This window comes from Lipophrys pholis, assembly GCF_963383615.2.
Source record: "Lipophrys pholis genome assembly, chromosome: 1".
Lineage (NCBI taxonomy): Eukaryota > Metazoa > Chordata > Actinopteri > Blenniiformes > Blenniidae > Lipophrys > Lipophrys pholis.
Genome location: NC_137635.1, coordinates 51651144 through 51672355, shown reverse-complemented (window position 1 = coordinate 51672355; position 21212 = coordinate 51651144). Strand labels below are relative to the sequence as shown.

Below are 21212 nucleotides of genomic sequence, written 5' to 3'. Positions count from 1 at the left end.
AAGAGAAGTTGGTTTTTGTTTTCTTTGACTCACATGGAAGTTGGAGATGTGCTCTCGATCCAGCGGCTTGTTGACTGAGAGCTCTCCAGAGATGGGGTCGATGATGAAGATGCCGGTTGGAGGCTGGTCGGCCCCGGGGCCCGTTACGCTGTATCGCAGCGAGCGGTTTTTGTCGTGGTCCGATCGGATCTGTGGGTGGGAATACACGTTAGCCACAGCACCGAAACGTCACCAACAGCTCGATTCGTTCGTTTCCGTCTCTTAGTACACCTTTTCCCTCTCTCCAGCTCACCGTTAGCACGGGCATTAGCATTATAAGAAGCGGTTATTCCCAGTGAAGAGCCATTATGAACATAGCGGGAAGTCTGTAGCTAAAGTTAGGAAGCAAAGTTTTTCAGGCAAATAGTCACTAAATAGTTAAAGTAAATGGCGCACATAGATAGCTACATTGTCGAAAAAGTAAATCCAAGGGCAAGTGTCCCCTGAAGACAGGTGTCCTCTCTTCAGAAGGTCATGAGGACAAATTGTAGGACCAGTTGATATTGAACGAACCAAACACCAAATATGTTATGGTTCTTTAAAAGTACACAACTGAACCAATACAAAGATGTATACAATATAAATGCATATATACATATGTATATAAGATGTATACAAGATAATTATTAAATAAGATTGAATTTACTTTAGGGACCACATACAGTCCAGTTTCATCCCGAGTGGACCAGACGGGTAAAATATTCCTGTAATAACCTTTAAATTTAACACTTCAAAGTTTTTCTGTGTTGTGGTCACAGTTTATGTAATTAACTTATCTATATTTTTGCGAGATCAAACAGTTAGCACTGAAAATGACTACAATCTCAACATAAAGTCAATTTTAATGAAACATTCTGGTGCAAAATACAATGAAATGTCAAAAAAAATTAATTGTATAAATCCTATATAACCTCCTTGCTTGGTGGGACCAGATTGGAGCCTTAGTAACAACTAAGTAATGAGTAAGTCGCGAGAGCATGAAAGAAAAATTCCAACTTGGAAGCAGATACGAAAAAGTGACGGTTGCAGGGTCTGCAAGGAACGCTGAGGTGTAAATGTGTTTATATGTCGACTTATAACTTGGGAAAATGATCATAAGTCATTTTTGACTCACGTTGTTTCATTAGAAAGGCTGTTCATATGATGTGCATCAAAGGGTTAGCACATCAAATTACATGAGAACTAAAACATGAGGCGATTGTTCAACATTACTCCGATGATAATAAGTGCGGATGCCAGACATGATCATGTCCAACCACAGAGGTCATCTTCAGCTCAAAATCTAATAATATCCACAGAAACGGAAATCCAACATCTGAGAGGCCAAAATCGGCATGTCTACCATTTCTGGAAAAAAAAAAACCTGCCAATAATTTCCATGTATATTCACTTCCTTATTGACAAACCAATCACAGTATTATTCTAAAAATAAGGCTGCTGGCCGAGTAAACACGAGCTTATAATGAGAGCCTACATGATATTGAAATTCTGTCTATCCGGTTTGCCGTGTAAGCCGAGAGCCGCTGTTCCTGCAACCTCCATCCGTTTTTCAGAGCCTCTCCTCTTTCTGATATCAAGCACTAAATCCCAGAAACATCCCGGATTAAAAATAAAGCATACATATGGCATGTACCGGACTTAAAACTTGCGGATCGCTTGTTGCTTTCCTCTGGATCCTGACCCTGACCGGAGAATAGCAGCGAATGAATTATCTATCCTACAGTCATGAAAAAAGGAAGTACAATACCATCAACAATTACACCCACGAGTACTTGGGATTTTTTTTTTTTTTCTGCTTCTCAATAATGCCTTTTTCTACTGGAGCACACTGCCCTCAAAACAAAGGATAAATAATAGAGGAGGAAGGAAAAACCGTGACCTTTAGCGAAGTGCTGTAAATATGAAGCGTTTTGTTGAAGGCTGATGTCTACGACCCTTTGAGTGCTACCTGAGGGCACGGAGAGGACCTGCTAGGTTGTCATATCAAGCAAGGAGCATTTACTTTGAAGTCGAGAGAACAGCGTGTGTGTGTGTGTGTGTGTGTGTGTGTGTGTGTGTGTGTGTGTGTGTGTGTGTGTGTGTGTGTGTGTGTGTGTGTGTGTGTGTTACGTTACCCGAACGAGCTCCTGTGGGAACGGGCCTCGGGAGTTCTCAGGGACGTTGATTGGGGGGATGACCCAGTCTCTCTTCATGCGTTTCAGTGGGCTGTCCGCATTCCGTGATGGAAACGTTATTTCCTTCAAATCCTCGGACATGACCGGAGGGACGAGAGCTTCCTGGATCTGAGAGAAGGGTAGCGATTCAGTCGTCAGACGCAGTCGAGCCGAGGTACGTACATTTTTAGCCACGCTGGCGGCGCGGCTTCACAAAAGGCGAGGCACGACTTCTAGGTCGATGCAATATAGACTGAAATGTTTCAACTATTACGCAGATCGGGAGGAAATCGAGTGCCGACATTCAGTCATCCTCGACCCCCGATGACTTTGGTAGTTCTTTGACTTTACCTCAAACACAACTGTGCATTTCGCAACAACCGATAGCGGCCTTCCAAACACAGAAACTTTCCCCGAGAACCAGGAACCATCAAGTAAATATGTGTTTTGATTACTCGAATCATAGTTGCAATATCTTCTTGGTTGATATTTTTTTTTTACACTCCCAATACGTCCTCTAGTCATTTGGTAGTACTTCCAAAAGGTCCTGAAACTTTGGCGGGATGGTCTGATGTGAACATATCCGATTGGATAACTACTTGACGAATCATGTTTTACCGGCCATATTTAAAAACAAATGGACCTACAGCAACGAAACGCAACTCAAAATCGTCCTTAATCGTAGCCGTGGTTATTGTATAACCTCAACGAAGCCTATTCAGTCATTATTCTGACTGCGGATTTTAACAAGCATTACAATACAGACTATCAGGTCCGAGTTGAAAATTGCAGTATGATACAGTTCAGCTGTAAAACAAAAAGAAAACACTACAGAATCAGAATAAAATGTGTTTGTAAGAGGTAAAATATATAGGATTTCGATTTGTTGGGTTTCTCTCTGTTTAAAGCACCTAGAAATGACTGTGTTGTATGTGGTTCTATATAAATAAAGTCGAATTGAATTAAAAGAGTCACAGTGTCTTCACTGTGACAGATTTTAATGCTGTATTTAGCATTTATATCTACTAGTTGAGTTTTTACGGCCAAGATAAAACCACTAAACCACTTGTTAGTATCATTACTGGGTGTATGGTAGCATGCTAAAAGTAGCATTTACCTGTACTAAAGTCTTATTGCCAAATTACAGACCCTATAAACAGCTTGTTGGCATAAATGGTAGGAGCATTTCAGCACACTTAAGTGAGTATTTACTTCACTGAGAGAAAAAAAACATGCTTATTAATAGCATGTACACGTCAAAAATATTTACTTGGTAACATTTTAAATTACATTTTGATATTACAGCAAAAAAAAGGAACCTCGCCGGCAGAGTAATGCTCACTGAGAGGTTAATAATTTATTTAATTTAACTAGAGACACTTTCTTTCCACTGACATCAAATGTCTTATTTGTTTACTATGCAAGCACAGTATATACCATTTTTCAGTATCCAAATTTAAAAAAAACTAAATCACTTTTGCATTCTACTTTATAATACTTTGTATTTTCTTCTTTATGTTTAGTTGTCGACCGGGCCTGGAGTCCGAAATTCCGTACCAATACGTGTCACGTGTACCGCTAGGACAATAAACAATCCTTGAAAAACAAAACGAGGCTACAGTGGAGGAAAAGAAAACACTGATATTTTCCGCAGGCTTCTCCAAATGTCGGTCAATACCAGTTTTCCAATGCATGTTTGATCAAACGCCCCGTCCGACCGCGCCTTGCTTTGTGGCTTGAAACATAAACACGGCACTACATGTGACGATGAGCCTTCGGACTCGCCGATATCGCTGCCGCGGCAGACGCACACCTCCAGCGCTGGTTGGAGTTGAAATGGCAGACCTCTTCTTATGTCCCGATAAAACGCACCCACACAGATAGAGCGGCTTCCATAATGGATCTGCCATCCTCCCTCGGCTGTAATGAATGAGGTTTGAAACAAAGGAGGATGGTACCTGAAAGCCAGACACTAAACACACAGATGGCTCAAATTGCCTCAGCAGCTCCAGAGACCGAGGAGACTGAAGTGGTGCCAGAGAAACTTAAAATAACCTTCAACAAAACAAGGCGGGAAGGGAAACAGAAAAATGCAATATGTAAAATGTGCCAATGTCAATAAATGATAGCCGGGATTGGAACAAAGCTGCGGCGCGCCTCGGAGTACGGTCCCTCCCGTTATCCGAGATTACTTTGGATTATATGGAAGGTAAACGGGCGAACTGCCAAAAAAGTTCACGAAGTCAGTTAAACCGCTGCACAATGTGTCACAAGTTTCAGGCCAACATGCGATCGTGTTGAGTCCTTAAATGACGATAAAGGAAATATATACGAAGACGATGATGACACTACGGTCATTTTGCGTGCGGCAGAATCAGACCCCTAAAACGGAACCAGTCAACAGCTAGATGACTTTACATACCAGATGAAAGTGTGATTGATTGCAGTTAATTCAGAGATTTAGCAATTAGCTATGGGGCATCAATCAGAAGCAAATACATCATGAAAAAAAAACCACATGTATACTGTGAATGTTGATGTCACATTGGATTTGCGAAATATCGGGAGGTGCCTCGCATTAAAAATTAATTACCACTTCCTCACCTCATAACACGACCCACATCCCGCCCCCCCCCCGTCTCCTCTAACTAACATCTGGGGAGCCGTCGCAGAGTTTCCACTAATCATGTTTGAAATCCGATTATTCTGCTTTGAAAATGCAGAGAGGCGTGCGGGACAGATAGTGAAGGAGCACGCTTCAGAAATATCTATTACCCTATTAAAACGGGCCCCGGCCAGGGCGGTAATTATTCGCGACTTCGCGTCGGGACTGATGGATGACGCGGTGGGGTTTGAGGATCTATCTGTGGTGCGCTGGAGGTCCGAACCCATTTGACGCTCTCCATCTTCCCACCGCTTCCGAGTCCAGGAGAGCTTTAGCCTGAGTGATGGTGGGTGAGCGAGCGAGCGAGCGAGCGAGCGAGCGTGCGTGCGTGCGTGCGTGCGTGCGTGCGTGCGTGCGTGCGTGCGTGCGTGCGTGCGTGCGTGCGTGCGTGCGTGCGTGCGTGCGTGCGTGCGTGTGTGTGGGGTGCGTGCGAGGAGCTTCAGGATCTCTTAGGGCAGACTGCGACACATCCGGACCCTCTGATGGCGGAGGTGGAGATGGCGGGCACGGCCGCGTTCAGCTTAACGAGGACATTGCTTTTCTTGTCATTGATTAAAATGTTTCCCTGCGCCTGTTGCATTCACGGCACCAATAATTGAAGAAAATAAAAGAAGAAGAAGAAATTTAATGGCCGATGTGATTAAGAGATGCATGATGATTCATGACAATAATTGTTCTGGGGGGGGGGGGGGGAGATAACCGCTCATGACCTCATGAACGTGGAAGATACGGGAAAGTCAATCCCTGATTTCATTACCGACAAATTAGGGCAACAGATAACGGATCGGATCGCAGCTCCAGATAATGCAACTTCGTGTCCAACCCATGCGAGATTGTGACTTTAAATACATACTTATCTGCACTCTGTAAACACACTAGCACTGTTTCTTATATTTACCTTTGACCGGCTGACAACAGTGAAGAATGGGATCATTAAAATCACATATACCTGCAGGAGTCCCGATGGTAAATGATTGTCAGCGGCTAACGGCGTGTTTTTTTTTTTTTTTTTTGAAACGCCACTAAGTTTAATTTGGTGTGGGCAGACCACTGCGCCTGCAGCGCCGACGCTAACCACACATAACTGTCAGAGTTAACGTTCAAAAAAAAAAAAAACCCAAACAAAAATAAACGCTGCTGATTTTCCCTCCTGAGATTATCGGCTGCACATTTAAAATGATTATTGGCTTTATTAGAAAACCCGGTTAGCGAAGATGTTAACATGTTAGATGTGAACTTTTAACCCTCCAGAAAGGGTGGGTGGGAAAACAAACTACTAACATTAAACATTTTTAATCATAGAATGTCTTTATGGTGTTTCTTTTTATTCAATATTTTGTTTTCATGCATAAAAAAAACTGGGGAATTGCAAAGATGAAACTTTTAATTCCATCGCAACACATTTGTTCTTTTTTTTGGTTCATTTTTATTTCATGACCTTGTGCATTATGATGTTATTTCATTAAGAAAATACTTTTAGACCATTTTACCCTTGATTCATATTCGTTACAGGCAATTTTTTGAAATGAATATTCTATAGTCTTGTTTACATACATTTTATTGCTTTCATTCCATTTTTATTATTAACTTTTATTATCTTTGCAATTTAAACATATTTCACAATATTTTCAATTCAGTATTAATATTTCATCAATTTTAAAAAAATTCTAAATTTGATATTATTTGGATAATTTTTTTCAATATGTAATATGTGATAGTCTTTTGTTAAATTCCACTGAATTATTTTTTGTCAATTTCACTCACTTCATATTTTATTTGAAGCTTATTTGCTCTTGCTTTTCTTTAAGTGGCAATACATTTTTTGAAGTTATTATACTTAAATATTTGTCCGTATTTCTTGACTTTTTTTTTTACGCTATAGCAATTTTTTATTATTACTATTTTTTTATATATTTTAGTTTCTTGGACCTTTATTTTAGATTTCTGCTCCCATTTTTATAAATCTTTTTGAATTGTTAGTTATTTTCATCAGATATTTTGTTATATTCTTTTAAAATCACGTGTTGCTTGTGTGATATGCCTGCTTCTTTCTTGTAAGAACTCTTTGAGAACTTTGTTTTCAAAGGTGCCCCATACGTGAGGGTATTATGGCTGTTATTAGAAACCGAGTTAAAGACCCCTGTGAGTTTAAAGCAGCAGATAACATCGACTTCAGCAGGATAACTTAATCCAATCTTTAGTGGAAGCTGAAATTTGTACAATAACACAGCCTGCAGAGCTTCTTTTCATTTCCTGGTTGAAATCCTGACAGTTATTACATGCTCTGCTTTTTCCTCCCTTTATTTCTACACTTTCCTCTGATCCTGATCTGATGTTGACATAAGAGCGCGCGGCCATTCCGGCTAATTGCAGCCAACTGTGAAACATACGCGGTAGAGCCGCTCGGGCAGATGCTTCCCATCTTTAAAAGCGCTGACAGAGGTGCCCGGTGCCCCCCCCCCCCCATCCCCCACCCTGTTTGTTTTTTTTGGGATGATTGCAATAACTTCTCGGTGAGATCGGCTTTATGGTGAACTATTCTGCATCTGCTCCCGCAACCCACTGACCACGTTGAATATATGTTTGTGTGCCTGCTAAATCGACACATTAAGTTTTAATTAGCAAGCATCCATCCAGTCTCAGAGAACACCTGCTGTGGTTTAAAGAGCTAGTCGAAAGTGCGAATGTGACGAGTTATCCGAGGGAACAGCGGGGTCGTTCCACCCTTTCTGAGGCAGCAGCAACATCAGTCAGGTGTTTGGAGGTGAACTCACCTGTTGGCCGAAGGATGTCAGCATGACTCTGGTCACCCACTGCTGCCGAGTGGCGGCGTCACGAGCCGTGATGAGCAGTGGTGACGCGGGGAGCGCGGCGCGCTGCAGGGTCCTGGCGGCGTAGGCGGTCCCGTCGGCTTCTATCCGGAAATCGGACGGGTTGCTGCACTCGAACAGAAGCTCGCCGCCTCGGCCGCAGCTAAGAAAACGGACTGAGGAAGACAAACAAGGAAACATTTAGCTTCAAACATACATCGACGGTGACTAAACACTCAACTTTTTATTGGGCGAATCACTATGTGGCTTCTACTAACGCCCATAATCTATTACCTGCCAATAAAGTAAGAATTTTAGCCAATTTAAATGTAATAAATCCATAATAACATGATCATCATTGAGCTTATTGCAGAAAACACATTATAGGACACCAGGACTATTGTAGGAGATTTGGAGAAAGAGGAACATAGTGTTTTATGCATCTTCATCCCCCCATTTAAGAGTATTTTCAAGACAAGACGCATGAATTTGGCTCAGTAGGTCAACTTTTAAAAGGGGATGTACTTCTGTTTGTTTCTTTCCTGGTTTTGAAAGTGAAAATTTTCTAACAATAAGGTTAGGTCCTAATGTTGGAAGGTATATCTTTGGGCAGTGAGCTCCCAGCACAGCTAAGACGCCACACATTGCCATAATTTAACCCTTTACAAGGTCAGTGAAAAACAACCCTTTTGTAACATTTACACAATATGAATCATTGGTATAGTTAAAAAGCGCTATACAAGTGAAATCCATTTCATTCCATACAACAACAAGTTTGATATTTCACCAATCCTAGCTTTAAAAGTCTGGATACATTTGTATAAAACATTGGCTACATGGTAGTGAGCACCACTAACCATAAATATTAGTCTATTAGCATTTTTACTCATGTACAAGGCAAAGCTCAACTGTAATACACCCGCCTGCCTTTAGTCGGAGGTAAAGAGTCTTCAAGACAGCAGAGGTTTAAAATCCAGTATAGTTCTTGAAGATTGTGGTCAAAGGCTCAAAAAGGCTGGGATGATGCCCCATGTTTCTACCAACTACGATAAGTGCTGTTATCTAACGCTCCCTGGAACAATAATAGGCAGTCCTCTTAAAGCTCCGCCCCTGCAACACGTATGTTTGGTCCAATGTGAGTCCAAAAAGAGAAGTCCTTCAAAGGACAAATGGAGAGACATTCACACCAACACAATTAACCTCACATTTATGGATTCGAGGAAGACCTTTCAAACTCCCCAAAGAAAGTGCGACCCGACAAGAACTGGAGCCCCTACACCACCATACAGTGGAGGCCATCGTTTTCAAACTCAACAAAGTTGATCGGGATAGTTGGTGACTTGTTTTGAGTCAAACTTTGTGTTGCATAATTGAAGTCCTTCACTGCCTATATGGATATATATATACGTATATATATATATATAAAAATCAGGGGTACAGACAAAGCAGGAGGCAGACAGGCAGCCGAGTAGAAGGTCCACAAAGGTTTTCTGATTCTGGCTCATACATTATTCACGTCAAGCTGTGCCCCAAAGGTATTGCTCAAAACAGGTGCAGTGGAGGAGAAAGATGGTGGGATGGAGAAGAAAAAAAAAAAAACAAGGTGGAAGTTTGCCCCTTAAGGTGTATTAAAGACAAAACCGGGAACCCAAAGCGGCACATTAAGAACTGAGGTGTTAATGAGGCTTGTTTGAGGCGGTGTTTGAGGGACTATCCCGAGCACACGCGGAATGAACGTGTCCACCTCCGCGGGACAAGTCCCATCCTATTCCCAGATTTCCCAGCTCAGGCCATTGCATGCTAGCTTTGTCCCCCATGACACACGGAGACGCCTCTCTGACTGCGATCCTCGCCAGGCTTGCATGAGAGGCAGATGTAAGCGAGCGTGATGTTTATTTCATAAGCAGCAGAGAAAAACACACCGAGACTCGAGCGTGTGCGCGGCCCGACAGGTGGCTCACGAGGAGGCGGGGGCTCCGGTCCCACAGGTGCCCCGGTGGCTGCGCTACAACATCGGTTCCTGTTACAAGTGAGTGACAGTATAGCACAGCCTCCGCACACACCTCAACACCTTTGTTGTGCGATCCTTTAGTGTAGATGTGCCCCCCCCCCCGCCAACCCTCTCTACACACACAAAAAGGCATAAAGTGGGGGATAAAAATTCCTCCAGGCCACCGAGATCACAACGTTCCCGTATCCCGCTTATGTGAAGGTTCTGTTGAATTATTAAAGCACATGTGGAATTACTTAGCAAAAAGCCTTGAAGCTGGGTGCCTAATCTTCCTTTGTGCTGGTTCCGCCGAGACCCACCGTGGTCCTCAGAGCATCATCGAGTTCCTCTGGGCTTTACAAGGAGATGCAGCCGACCAGGTTTATGGGGGGTGGGGGGGTCTCTCAACAGCACACAAGCACCCCACCGCTAACAAAATACCCAATTATGACAGCTGTGAATTTCACACTTTTGTTGCAGATGTTTTCAGCTTCATGGTTTTAAGCAGAAGAACGCAAGTCTCTTTTTAACCCTCTGGTTACTGATCGTTTTAATTGGACTTCAAATGCCCCCGATAATGCTGATTTCTGAAGAATTCCGACTCTGTATTCCCAGCAAAGTGTATATCAGCTTTGTGAACGTGACATTTGAACATGTATCACATTTCAAATCACATGATCAGTTGCAAATTATTATTATTATTATTGTCTTATGAAATATGTTGATGTTGCTATAAGACTGGGAATATGCATATTCCCATAACAAAATTTCACCTATGAAGTGATTTATCACAATTAATCTAAATAAACTGCAGGATTAACTATTTCAAATATTGATTGACGACTAAAGCTTTATATAATTGATGTTCACAAGGCAGAAGTTGAAAGCACAAAAAATCAAGGAAAAATAACCAAAGACAAAAAAATTTTAACAAAAAATTCCAACAAAAAACAACTTCTGGTGGGAACTAAAAAGCAAATAAAAATGAGTGAAAGACAAAATACAAAGATAATCATCATAGATAGAAAACAATGCTAGGTTAACATGTGATAAAGTGGTTGAGTACTGTGTTCACGATGTGATAAATAAACACTTATGCAGATGATGTTAAAGTATTCAAGCTTTAAGATCTATTCTTCCTCATAGCAGTGCTTTGTCTCTTGCCCCTAATTTACCACATCTGTGACTGTGCAAAATGTCACAAGTTGGTATTATAAGTCAGTTAGCTATACCATCTGTGTAAAAGTGAATACTTGTCGCGTATCATACAGTACCTAAGATTCTCTCATGTTCACCTGATGTTGTGCAGCCAGTTGTTTGTTCGTGTCGCCACAGACTTCAACATTCATCTAAACACTTCAACAGCACACAGAGTCATCATAACACGAGAGCCAGTTCCAATAACGAGGACGACGTCTGTCTTCAATCCCTGAATGCAATTTATACTGCTCGTCTCCCTCCTGCTTTCTCTGTTCAATTATCCTTGACCAATTAGTTTTTTTCCCCCCTCTTTGAACCAGACATCAGATAGATGACCTTTTCTCTCTGCAGGTTTCACCCTTAAAGCCAGGTGCCTGTAAACTCAAAGCCTTCAGGCAATCACCAGCCGTCCCAAGTCAGCAGATACCCGAGACGGAGGCAGAATACAAAGCGAGGGTCTGTCAAAGGAACTCACAATAAAAGCACAAGACAGTTCATAGAGTGAAGCTTCGCCACGTCAGAGGCGGTTGAAGTCTCAGTCCCTCTCCTCTCACTTAAGCTTCGGCATTAGGAATGCGATATAAAGCTACTCGGCCAGCTCAAATAAGATGTTGATTAATCGGTTGAAGAGGTTTTATGACTGAAATTTTATTGAAGTCATTTTCCAGCAGATTGATTGAAGGGGGCAAAAAAAAAAACCCAACGAAAACCTCATTATCAACGATTTAAATTAGCTGCAGTTAAAAGAAAAACGATGCATTCAGGTACGAGCCTGGTTAGCGGCCATTAATTATTAAAACTAACTGTTCGATATTCTGTCTGCCTCTGCAGTCTGGCGGTCCTCACTCCTGCGGTTGTGGCCAGTTTCCACCCCCCACTTCACGTTGTACAGTCAGTATACCATCAATACGCAGCGACAGGACACCATTATTGTAACATCGACTTGTCTGACCTTAAAAAGAAAACAATTAATAAAGAACACATGCCCATCTGGACTGATAGTTTCCGTCCACTATTTATTTTTTAGGAGCTATCAAGTAGCTACGTTCCTCCAATTTCATCCGTCACCAGAAAAATTTGCCGATCCTTCGCTTAGTCGAATTATAGATTTGCCTCCGCAGCCTCTTCATTTCCAACTTTTGTTCCTCGAGTACAACTTGTGGGTATCAAGCTGTGTCATAAACACTGCGGTATGAAGTAACACGAGCTGTAATGCCAGGATATTTAGCAGAAACAAGTCAGAAAGTTATCGTAATGAATTTTGTATATTTAGTGTTAGCATTAGCATTACCCAAGCTTGCCTACCGAAGTAAGAAGCCGATATTAGCTATTAGATATTAGCTTCTGATAATGCTTACGGGTCGGACAGAGAAAAGAAGACAATATTTCTCTGTTACTACTTAATAAACTCCTGTTTACCGAAAGGATGTATATCTTCCTCATAAATCATGAACCAACTCAGTCCATAATAGCCATGATGAGCATTAGCAGCTTCAAATAGCATTTAGCTTATGGTCATTGTAGAAGTTTAGTTTTAGGGGAAAAAAGTAACTAGTAACTGTAATCCCTAACTTTGAATAACAGCAGCATTAATACAGTTTATAACACCCCCGGTGCGGGCTATTTAAGCCCCTCATTGTTGTGCGCTTCAGCTCTTTAACGTCGTTCTGAATTTGTGGCCATCAGGGCTCCGCTGAGAGGCCCTGCAGCAGCCGGGCCCCGCAGCAATCGCTACACAAACTCCCAGCAGGCGCAGCCATTCCCAATGATAATGAATGGGAATGTCCTGCATGTGTCTATTCATTTATCAGACAGGCTCTGGTGGCTTATAAAACCAAAGAAATGTGTAGCGCTGCACTGCTACGACTTATCCATATCTAGATGTATGAGCTCCCCGAGCTAGAGGGGTTTAAAAAAAAAAAAAAGAAAAGAAGGGAGTCTGGCTGCCACGCCCTGTCACACATGTCGTCATAGGCTGAACAATAAAGGTTTGAATTGGACAGAAATGCCGATGCAGCACTGGGGGTTGGGGGTTAAAAAAAAAAAAAAAAGAGAGGCATGTCAGCAGAATGGCCTGTCGGAGTAATGCCCTGCACCGGGGCCCAAAATTACCTCCGATTCAATGATCCCATTCACAGCTCAGATGGCCCACCACCCCCTCCCATTCTCGACAACACAAAAACCCCTGACAAACCTCTCCACAGTGCAAGAGTGCCTCTCTATTGTCTGCTGGGTCACGTGATTTCTCAAACTCGGACAGACACGGATAGCTGGGAGTGAGGCGGGGAGATACATTTAATTTGGAACGTGGACCCGGCGACTCCGCCGAGGCAAAAAGAAAATGTTCCACGCTCTCATCTTTTATGCCCGTCTTGCCAAACACGCCGGCTGCTAGTGAGCAGACTGCGAGTCCCTCTAATGTGCCGTAAATGTGACAAGACTGAAACCCCTCATGTGAGCTCATCCCCGCACCGTCATTCATTTGTGGAGAGTGAGATCACCAATGCCTGAGAAATACTCCATGGAGGTGTTTCTGAAGTCACCTTCAGGTGTTCGTTTGGTACAATTCAGCCTTCCGTCCTGTAATCCTTTCATCGTTATATCACCAGCAGTCTTTTTTTTTTTTACGCTTACTTCTTTTTCTTTTCTTCCCATCTTAGTCTCCATCTTGTGTCTTCATCTTGTTCTTATGTTCCCTTGTTTATACCACTCTTTTCAGTTTCTTTCACTCTTGAGCTCATCTCTTCTCCCCCATTGTTTGTTCCTTTTCATCTTTCATTCCCATTCTTTCGTTCCCAAATGCCCTTTCTTTCCTATCCATCTCCATTCCCTTGATTCCTTCTTTATTTCCCTCCCTTGCCATCCTTCCTTCAGGTCTTTCGTTCATTCTTCCTTTAGGGCCTCCTTTCCTTCCCTCCTTCATTTCCATCTTTAATTCAAAATTTTCCCTTCTTTCCTGTCAGTCCTACTTCCATCATATTTCTCCCTTTCTCCCCATTTCCTTCAACTAGTCCCTTTCTTTTTGGATCTGTCCATCCCATCTTTCTTTTCTTCCTTCCCATCATTAGTGCTTGCAGATAAACGCCTCCCCATGCAAATGCCCCAGTGGCAATCGCCCCCTCCCCTCCCTCCCTCACCCACCCACCCACTCTCCCCCTCCCTCGCCCCTGACGAGATGCATTCTTCACAAATGAATGTGAGCAGCTTTAGCACCGAGTCGGGCCTGGCAGTGAGACAAAGCGATATGAAGCTGGGGCTCCAGCTGAATGTGCTGCGCGAGACATCTACGCCAGAACCACTGTTTATAAGATCCTGTTAAGCCCCACTGGAGCTCCCACTCTGGTCCCTCAATTCAAACCGCTCTGATATGAAATTCTCATCTCGCCCAAAAAGAAAAAAAATAAATAAAAAAATAAAACTGAGGAGAACACACTGAATTAAGGTCAGCACTGTCTCCAACTGTGTGCCCACCACAATAACAAAAAATATATAAAAACATCCTTCACAGCAAATTCTATGACTGTCCAATTATTACATAAACTGCTAAGAGCACAATGCAACACCAAGGAAGATTACTTCTCACCACGCATAATTGTCCATTTTTAAGCAATAATGTGGTTATTATGAATGCATGTTCTACAGCTTAAAGGCTGGTGAATAAACAAACACCATTGTGCAGCTTAACACTTCCTATTTATTGCAATTATAGCTTCTTTCATAAAGATGCCCCGACATGGATATTTCTGAGAAAGTCATCAAGCTGAAAAACATCGTTTTGTCGCTCTCTGGTTTCATGCAACTCAACTTTGGAAGGAAGGAAGGATTCTAACAACCTTTTAGTATGAATGTATTATGTCCAACTTCAAGGCTGATAGACACTATTATATATATAGTTATTTCATGAAGAAGCCACAACATTTAAGACTATTTCTCAGAAAGTCATCAAGAAGACTCTGAAACGCCATACAGCATTGAAATGGTTGATTTACATAAGAAATAATTGTATAAAGAATGATGATGATTCACATTTCTGCACATTAATAATGGAAAAATGTCAGAGCTGGGTCGTTTCTGATGCCCGACACTGGTTAGCCGTTTGTTTACATCAACAGAGATGCAGAGATGAGAGACCGAGGTACATTTTTGTTTTTTGTGTTGTTTTTTTTTTCCTCTCTTTTCTTTCTGGAAATAGGGTATTCTTCAGAGAAACTAAACTGTTTGTAGCTGGGGCTTGGATCTGGGGATGATGATACTGCCTTTTGCCAGACTAAGCCCTTGAAGGCGTTTCACTAATGCACTGCACTTCAAACGCGCAAAGCATTCCGTGCATTTATAGCTGGGCCTAAAATATGTAAGGGATTTGCATGAGAAGAAAAAAAAGAAAAAAAAATGCAATGTTTGTACTCCGTTCAGTGTCTCTAGCAATTAAGAAAACTAAAGAGGAATTGCATCAGAGCATAAACACATTTAACAAGCAGCTGGCTGCTTCTCCTAGCATGATTGCAGAAAGCATTTCCCCCCTCCAGCCCCGGATTGATGGAGATTGTTGCTGGTGTTTCCTCCTTCCTGAACCTGCCGCAGAGCGATGGCAGGGTTGGAGGGTGGAGGGTGGAGGACGGGGGGTTGCCCTCTGAAAACACCCCGACGTTTACCTCCACGCTCGCACACATTAGCACACAGACTGAGGAAGTCTGAGCAGAACACTTATTTGAGTTCACTCAATCTCAAACACAGAGATGCTTAAGCTGCCTTGATCTGGCAAACTGGCCCCGAGGCGAGTTAAAGCATTTAAATTTGTTTTGATGTATTTCGTCTTTTCCCTTCTTTTTTTTTTTTTTCTGTTGCACACTCTATATCACATTTGGTCATTTGTTCTCTCGGGCTATGGCTGCCTCGTCTGACTCCACTGTATTCACGACTGTGAGGAAAGTAAACTCACAACTTCCCCCGGCGTCAATTCTGGTACCAATATGGACTCTTTCTTTCTTCACTCCAGTTTGTCATTTTGCTCTTCCATTCTTTTTTTTTTTTTTCCATGTTTCAATCCAACCAATCCCTCCGTCCTCCCAATTCTCATTTGCTTCCTATCCTACACTTCTTCCATCCCTCCAATCTATCTTTTTTTCTTTCCTTCTGAACTTTCCATTCCATCACCCGTCTAGTTTTTCCACCCTATTTGGAAATTGTGTCCATCTTTAATTATTAATTGTCTGTTCTTTCCATCTTATCGTCCCTCTTTTCTACCCTTTGTTGTTCTTTCCCTTTGTCCTTCTCATCTTTCTATTTTTCCATCGTATTGTTCCCGCATTATCCTGTCCGATCCTTCTTTCATGCCCCGATCTTCCAGTTTTTCCATCCAATCTTTTTCTTGCGTTTCCTTCCCGATTCCCTCCTTTCTTCATATTATTCTATAATTTCTATGATCGTTCTTGCTTCTTTCCATCGCACTGTTCTTTACTTCCGCTCTCTCTTTCATACGTCTCTCCATAATTTACCATTCTCTCTGCCCCATCTCTTAGTTTCTTACCGTTCTATAATTCATTAATCTATTCATTCCCATTATTCCCTCGCCTCCCTCGACTCTTCCCTGCATTCCCTCTCCATCTCCTTGTCCTGGGCCATGAGAGCTGAAAGCCCATCACGGTTTAAATCAGGTGAAAGACAGGAAATCCTGCAGTAATTAGGTAAAAGAAGCAGCGAACATTAGCCGTCTCCACAGGTTCACATCAGCTGCACGCCCTGTTGAAACCAGCAGAGTTCTGACGGAGCTTAATGAAAGAATAATAATAATAATAATAATAATAATAATAATAATAATAAAAACTCAACACCTTTAATCTTCCCAAAAGTATAACCACTAATCAACCGTTCACTCCAGAAAAATGTTCCCTAAACGGTGACAAAGTAATTTGAGGCAGTAATATTTTCATATTTAAACACTCGCCACCTCTCCTGGGTTGTTGTTGTTGTGGTGGTAGAGAAGGAAACATCACAATAACTGGCAGGTCTTTGTACTGGAAGACACCGAATCAGTTCATTTAGCCAACAATGACAGTGGAGCATTGTGCGGGATTAGCGTGCCACCGGAGCCAAGAACTGATAAGGCTAAGCTACATCCCTCTGCAGTTATCAGCACACGGCGACTGGGATTTTCCTCCGCGAGTTATTGAGACGAGCACTTTTGATACCCGGGCGTGCGGCTGCGCCGTCGAACTGACCACATTAGCATGACGCCGGGCTGTCGCGGCAGTCGGGACGCTGTTCGGGAGAGCGGCGATGCATTTTAAACAGATGCAGGTCAACTTCTCATCAAAATATGCAGGAAAAAAATCTAACTGAGGTGATCAAATTATAGACCCGAGACGTTTAGTTATTCCTTCAACTTGAGAGACAAAAACAGGAAGGCTGATACTTTTCGAAAAAGGAAACTTGTAATTACTCTCCAATGTGTGTGTGTGGGGGGGTTAAAGTTTGTGCCGAACATCAAACGCCACGCGCCTCCACCCCCTGATCTTAATGATCATGATTCCCCGCAAGTAAATCTTCCAAAACCTTGTGGTTTTCCAAGTGAGCGCCACCGAGATGCCACGTCTGACGCCACATTTAGCACGAGGCACCATTAACACGCCCGTCGCACACGGCAGGGAGAACTGAAGCTTGGCCAATGTTCTGGAGCTTTAAACACCTCCGTCATGATTGCAGTTATGGGACGGTGCCTTGGTGGCTTTGGCATTCTGCTTTAGCGTTCACCCCGAAAACATACATTAGCTGCCTCTTTCTGGCAAACAACCCTCGGTGGATTCAGAACGGGTCCATGAACATCCAGCCTCCATCTCCTTTGGGAAGTTTTGAAGAAGTTTGAAACGCTAATGTGACTTGGGTCAAGAGGAATATGTGCATGTGAAAAGAATTGTTCAATGGAAATAACCAGATTCTGAGTTTACATATGTAGTTATTAAAAAAAAAAAAATACAATATACATACAAGTGACATCAACCAATAACACTGACAGAGCAGTGTGTTGACCCATATTAAAGTCGGTTTACTTTAACATGTAGATGTTTGTGGGGTCCACATGTTAAGTTAAGCCACCTACGCGGGGAAAAAAGTCCCCAACCGCTTCTGATCTAATCAAAAAGTTAGCCAACAGTTATTCCATATAGTGTATTAATCCCGTATGTTGATAATGTCGATCATATTTGTGATGAATCAACACTTGTGCAGATTGTGCTCACTTTGCTTCGAGGTTTGTTCTTCCAAATGACAGTGCCATTTCTCTTGCCCCCAATTTATCATAACTGGGTTCAGTTTTTTCAGCATTACGGGTCATTGTATGGTTATGTAAAATAATAAAAGCTGCCTATTGCAGTTTTGTTGTAATTCATCACGGCTAAATCGCATCTTCCTTCGACATTTAAAATTTGGTGATGGAACAACGTCGTCATTCAATCTTTTGTACATTCTGTGTGTTGATAGTTCCAATATTGAGAAGCCATAGTTTGCATCGTCTCTGCAAAACCTTCAAAATCAGAATAAAGTCCAACGAAATGAGCTGCCAATCTGCTGAACTTTGACCTCATTGTGTTTCTGATTGGTTCCCGTATCATAACTGTAGTCTGAGGAAAATAAGGCGTTCAGGCAGAGGTTTTATCAGTAAAGAAAGTAGTTCAAATAACCCGTATGCGGATGTAAACCTCACCCAGGTAGACTGAAACACAGAGATGCCCTCTTCTAAAATATCACATTGTGAATATTAGGCCATTTAAGGTCTTCACATGCATCACTTTTTATAGTTTGGGTATCGCAGAGGTCATTCTCTCGTGGCTGAGCACCTCAGACATACACAGTGATGCACATTTTGGGGGACGCTCTGCTGCGCCGTGCATCCATCACCGCCGGCTGCTGGTTTCGCCACAGCGGTGCTGCATCTCCGCCCGTTTCGGGGTGGACAGAAAATTAACTCCTGCCTCAGGTCCTCCAGGTGGCGAGATAAAACCATAAATATCAAACATCAAATACTAACCTTACCTTTTTTTTTTTCTTCCCTTCATGCATCTGCTGCCATTGAAACAAAGAGGCTATTTAAAAGAGTTGGAATAATACCAACCTTCAGCTTTAATCTGAAGACTGAAGCCATTTCTATGGGAACATCATTTTCATTTGTTCTTTTTTTTCCCTCCCTGCAAGTAATTCTCGCAAGGCGGTGTGAACGCCAGAGTGGCAGCCGCAATTAGGATACTGTAAAGACTTTGCTTAAATTAGATGAAAGAGCAGCAGGTATGCAGGTTAATTTCTATTTGGAGACTCATGTTTGAAAGTAATGCTTCTAATGGCCATATCCGCTAATCACAACGATGCCGCGCGCCTCTGGCTTCAAGCTGAGCTGATACTTTGTGAAGAGGCCGATCACGAGGGCCAGGCTCTAAAACTGCCTCGGTGCAACCTGTAATGTGACATTATTGGTGCCTTTTGATCTCAAAAGCACCGACTCAGAGCCGTTTAGCTCCGCTCTTTGATCATTTGTGTCAAAATACCGTCATAAAAATCAAAGAGACAAAAAGCAGCGGCTGTGTCCAGAGATGAGATAACCTCTGCCGGCATGTTCGCCGGGTCCCTCTAAAGGCTTTTTAATCACACCAGCGGAGTAATTCCTGTCTCTGATTTGTTGCCGAGAGCGGGAAACGGACAGAAAATGACTGCAAGTCTGTGCCCAGAACTGTACCAATCATTGTTCCTCGGGAACAGTCATTATCAGGGGCAGAATAGGTGACTTTTTCCCCCCAATGATGTCAATGCTTCACGCTGGTTTTAGCCGAGTGCACAAGCACAAAAGTTGAACTAGTAAATAGGAAGCCTTTGCTCCTCCGCTCCTTTTCAAATGCGTCGACTGTTTAGGCTGAGCAGTTCGGGGTTTTTGGACAAAAATTAAGTGAAAGAAAGTGTGTTTGTGTGATATATCTCAAAAATCATTCATCTAAACATTGACTGAACCATACTGGACCAATCAGATGGAGGCTCTGTGTCGCCAACAGATTGGAGTTCACCATCATCTCATACCTGCTAGTGGGAACTGCCGGCGCAATTTTTGACCGAATTTGTGTCCGGAAAAAGAGAAAGAGCACTGTTATTCAGAAGTAGAAATGCAATAAATATCATGTACTTAAATGTTAACCTATCGCACGTCATATCGCAGTACTTAAACATGCAAAAGTCAGAATGTTGAAGTAATATTTTGCGACTTTAGAATCGCAGACTTTTTTTTTTTTAAATTGATGGTTAAATCTGGTAAAACATCCACATTAATTGCTTATTAGCCAGTTTTGTGCTCGCTATGATCGACTTTTTGAAGAAGAACCAGGTCAGGCTAGACTACAACACTGCCCCCTTGTGGCCACGCTGGGAAGCATGTCCAAAGAGAATTTGTCAGCGAGTGTAGAGACAATTACTGGAAAACACAAAAGGTCCAAACTTTGAAATATGTGCTTTTCTTTAGGAAATGTGTCAAAACAGTTGTTTAGATATTGTGAATCGATGTTTGGAGATTTCTCCAAAAACAAATGTGGAATTGACAACTCAAAATAGGCATACATTGGTTTTTTTCTTTACGCATTTCCAAAAATAAGATATTTGACAAGTTGAACTGATTAAAGAGCAGAATTTAGCATTTTATACACTCTTTAATTACACAGTTGCTCAATCATTAGAAATCTGATTTTACAGAGACAAAGTGGCTGTATTTTTCCATATGCACGAGTTAAAACTGCACACTCACTGTTCCTGGACAGTGGGAAAATTGGCAAGACATTTGAATGGAGACAACAAACCACCGTGTTAATTAAAACTTTGCTTTGCCCTGGACAAAGGTTGTGGAAATGAATGTCGGAGAAGACAGAGCCATTTCCCGGGAGATTGACCACCGGAGGAAGCCATTTGTACATTATCAGTTTTGATAAGATTAGCGCAGTTGTTTATTAGAATGTGATTAAATTCGGACAAATTGCCTAACCTCTTGTGTCACCACTCGACACGGAGTTCATTTAAACGAACGAGCGAAGCGGATCCGGCCAGCGTAAATAAAGAGGCAGCGAGGTGGGCGCTCCCGCTCTTCAGGATGCGACACGCCGCGCTACGTTTTAAGCACATTTTAAACTTTCATTACGTAGCGCTGGAAAAAGCCACACAGATGACCAGCTCAGAGCGGACACAATGGGCAAGGACAGCACGCCACATCCAGGGCGGTGTAACAGAATAATATGAATAATATTCCAATTTACATGCACTAGTTCCCACTGTTTAGTGAGTCACATTCACACATTTGCAAGTGAGTGGAAGTCGAGGCAGCCTATGAGAATACG

General features: G+C 42.3%; 1 protein-coding gene across 2 annotated transcripts in view; it reads right to left on the bottom strand.

The window, feature by feature from the left end:
* Positions 1-21212, bottom strand: part of cdh2 (cadherin 2, type 1, N-cadherin (neuronal)) — a 90696-nt gene that overhangs the window by 27556 nt on the left and 41928 nt on the right. For both annotated transcript variants that reach the window (XM_080468994.1, XM_080468995.1), the window contains exons 3-5: positions 7632-7843; positions 2154-2321; positions 34-189 (exon numbers count right to left, since the gene is read on the bottom strand). In XM_080468994.1, the coding sequence (XP_080325120.1) occupies positions 34-189; positions 2154-2321; positions 7632-7843 (536 nt within the window). The remainder of the gene's footprint in view (positions 1-33; positions 190-2153; positions 2322-7631; positions 7844-21212) is intronic.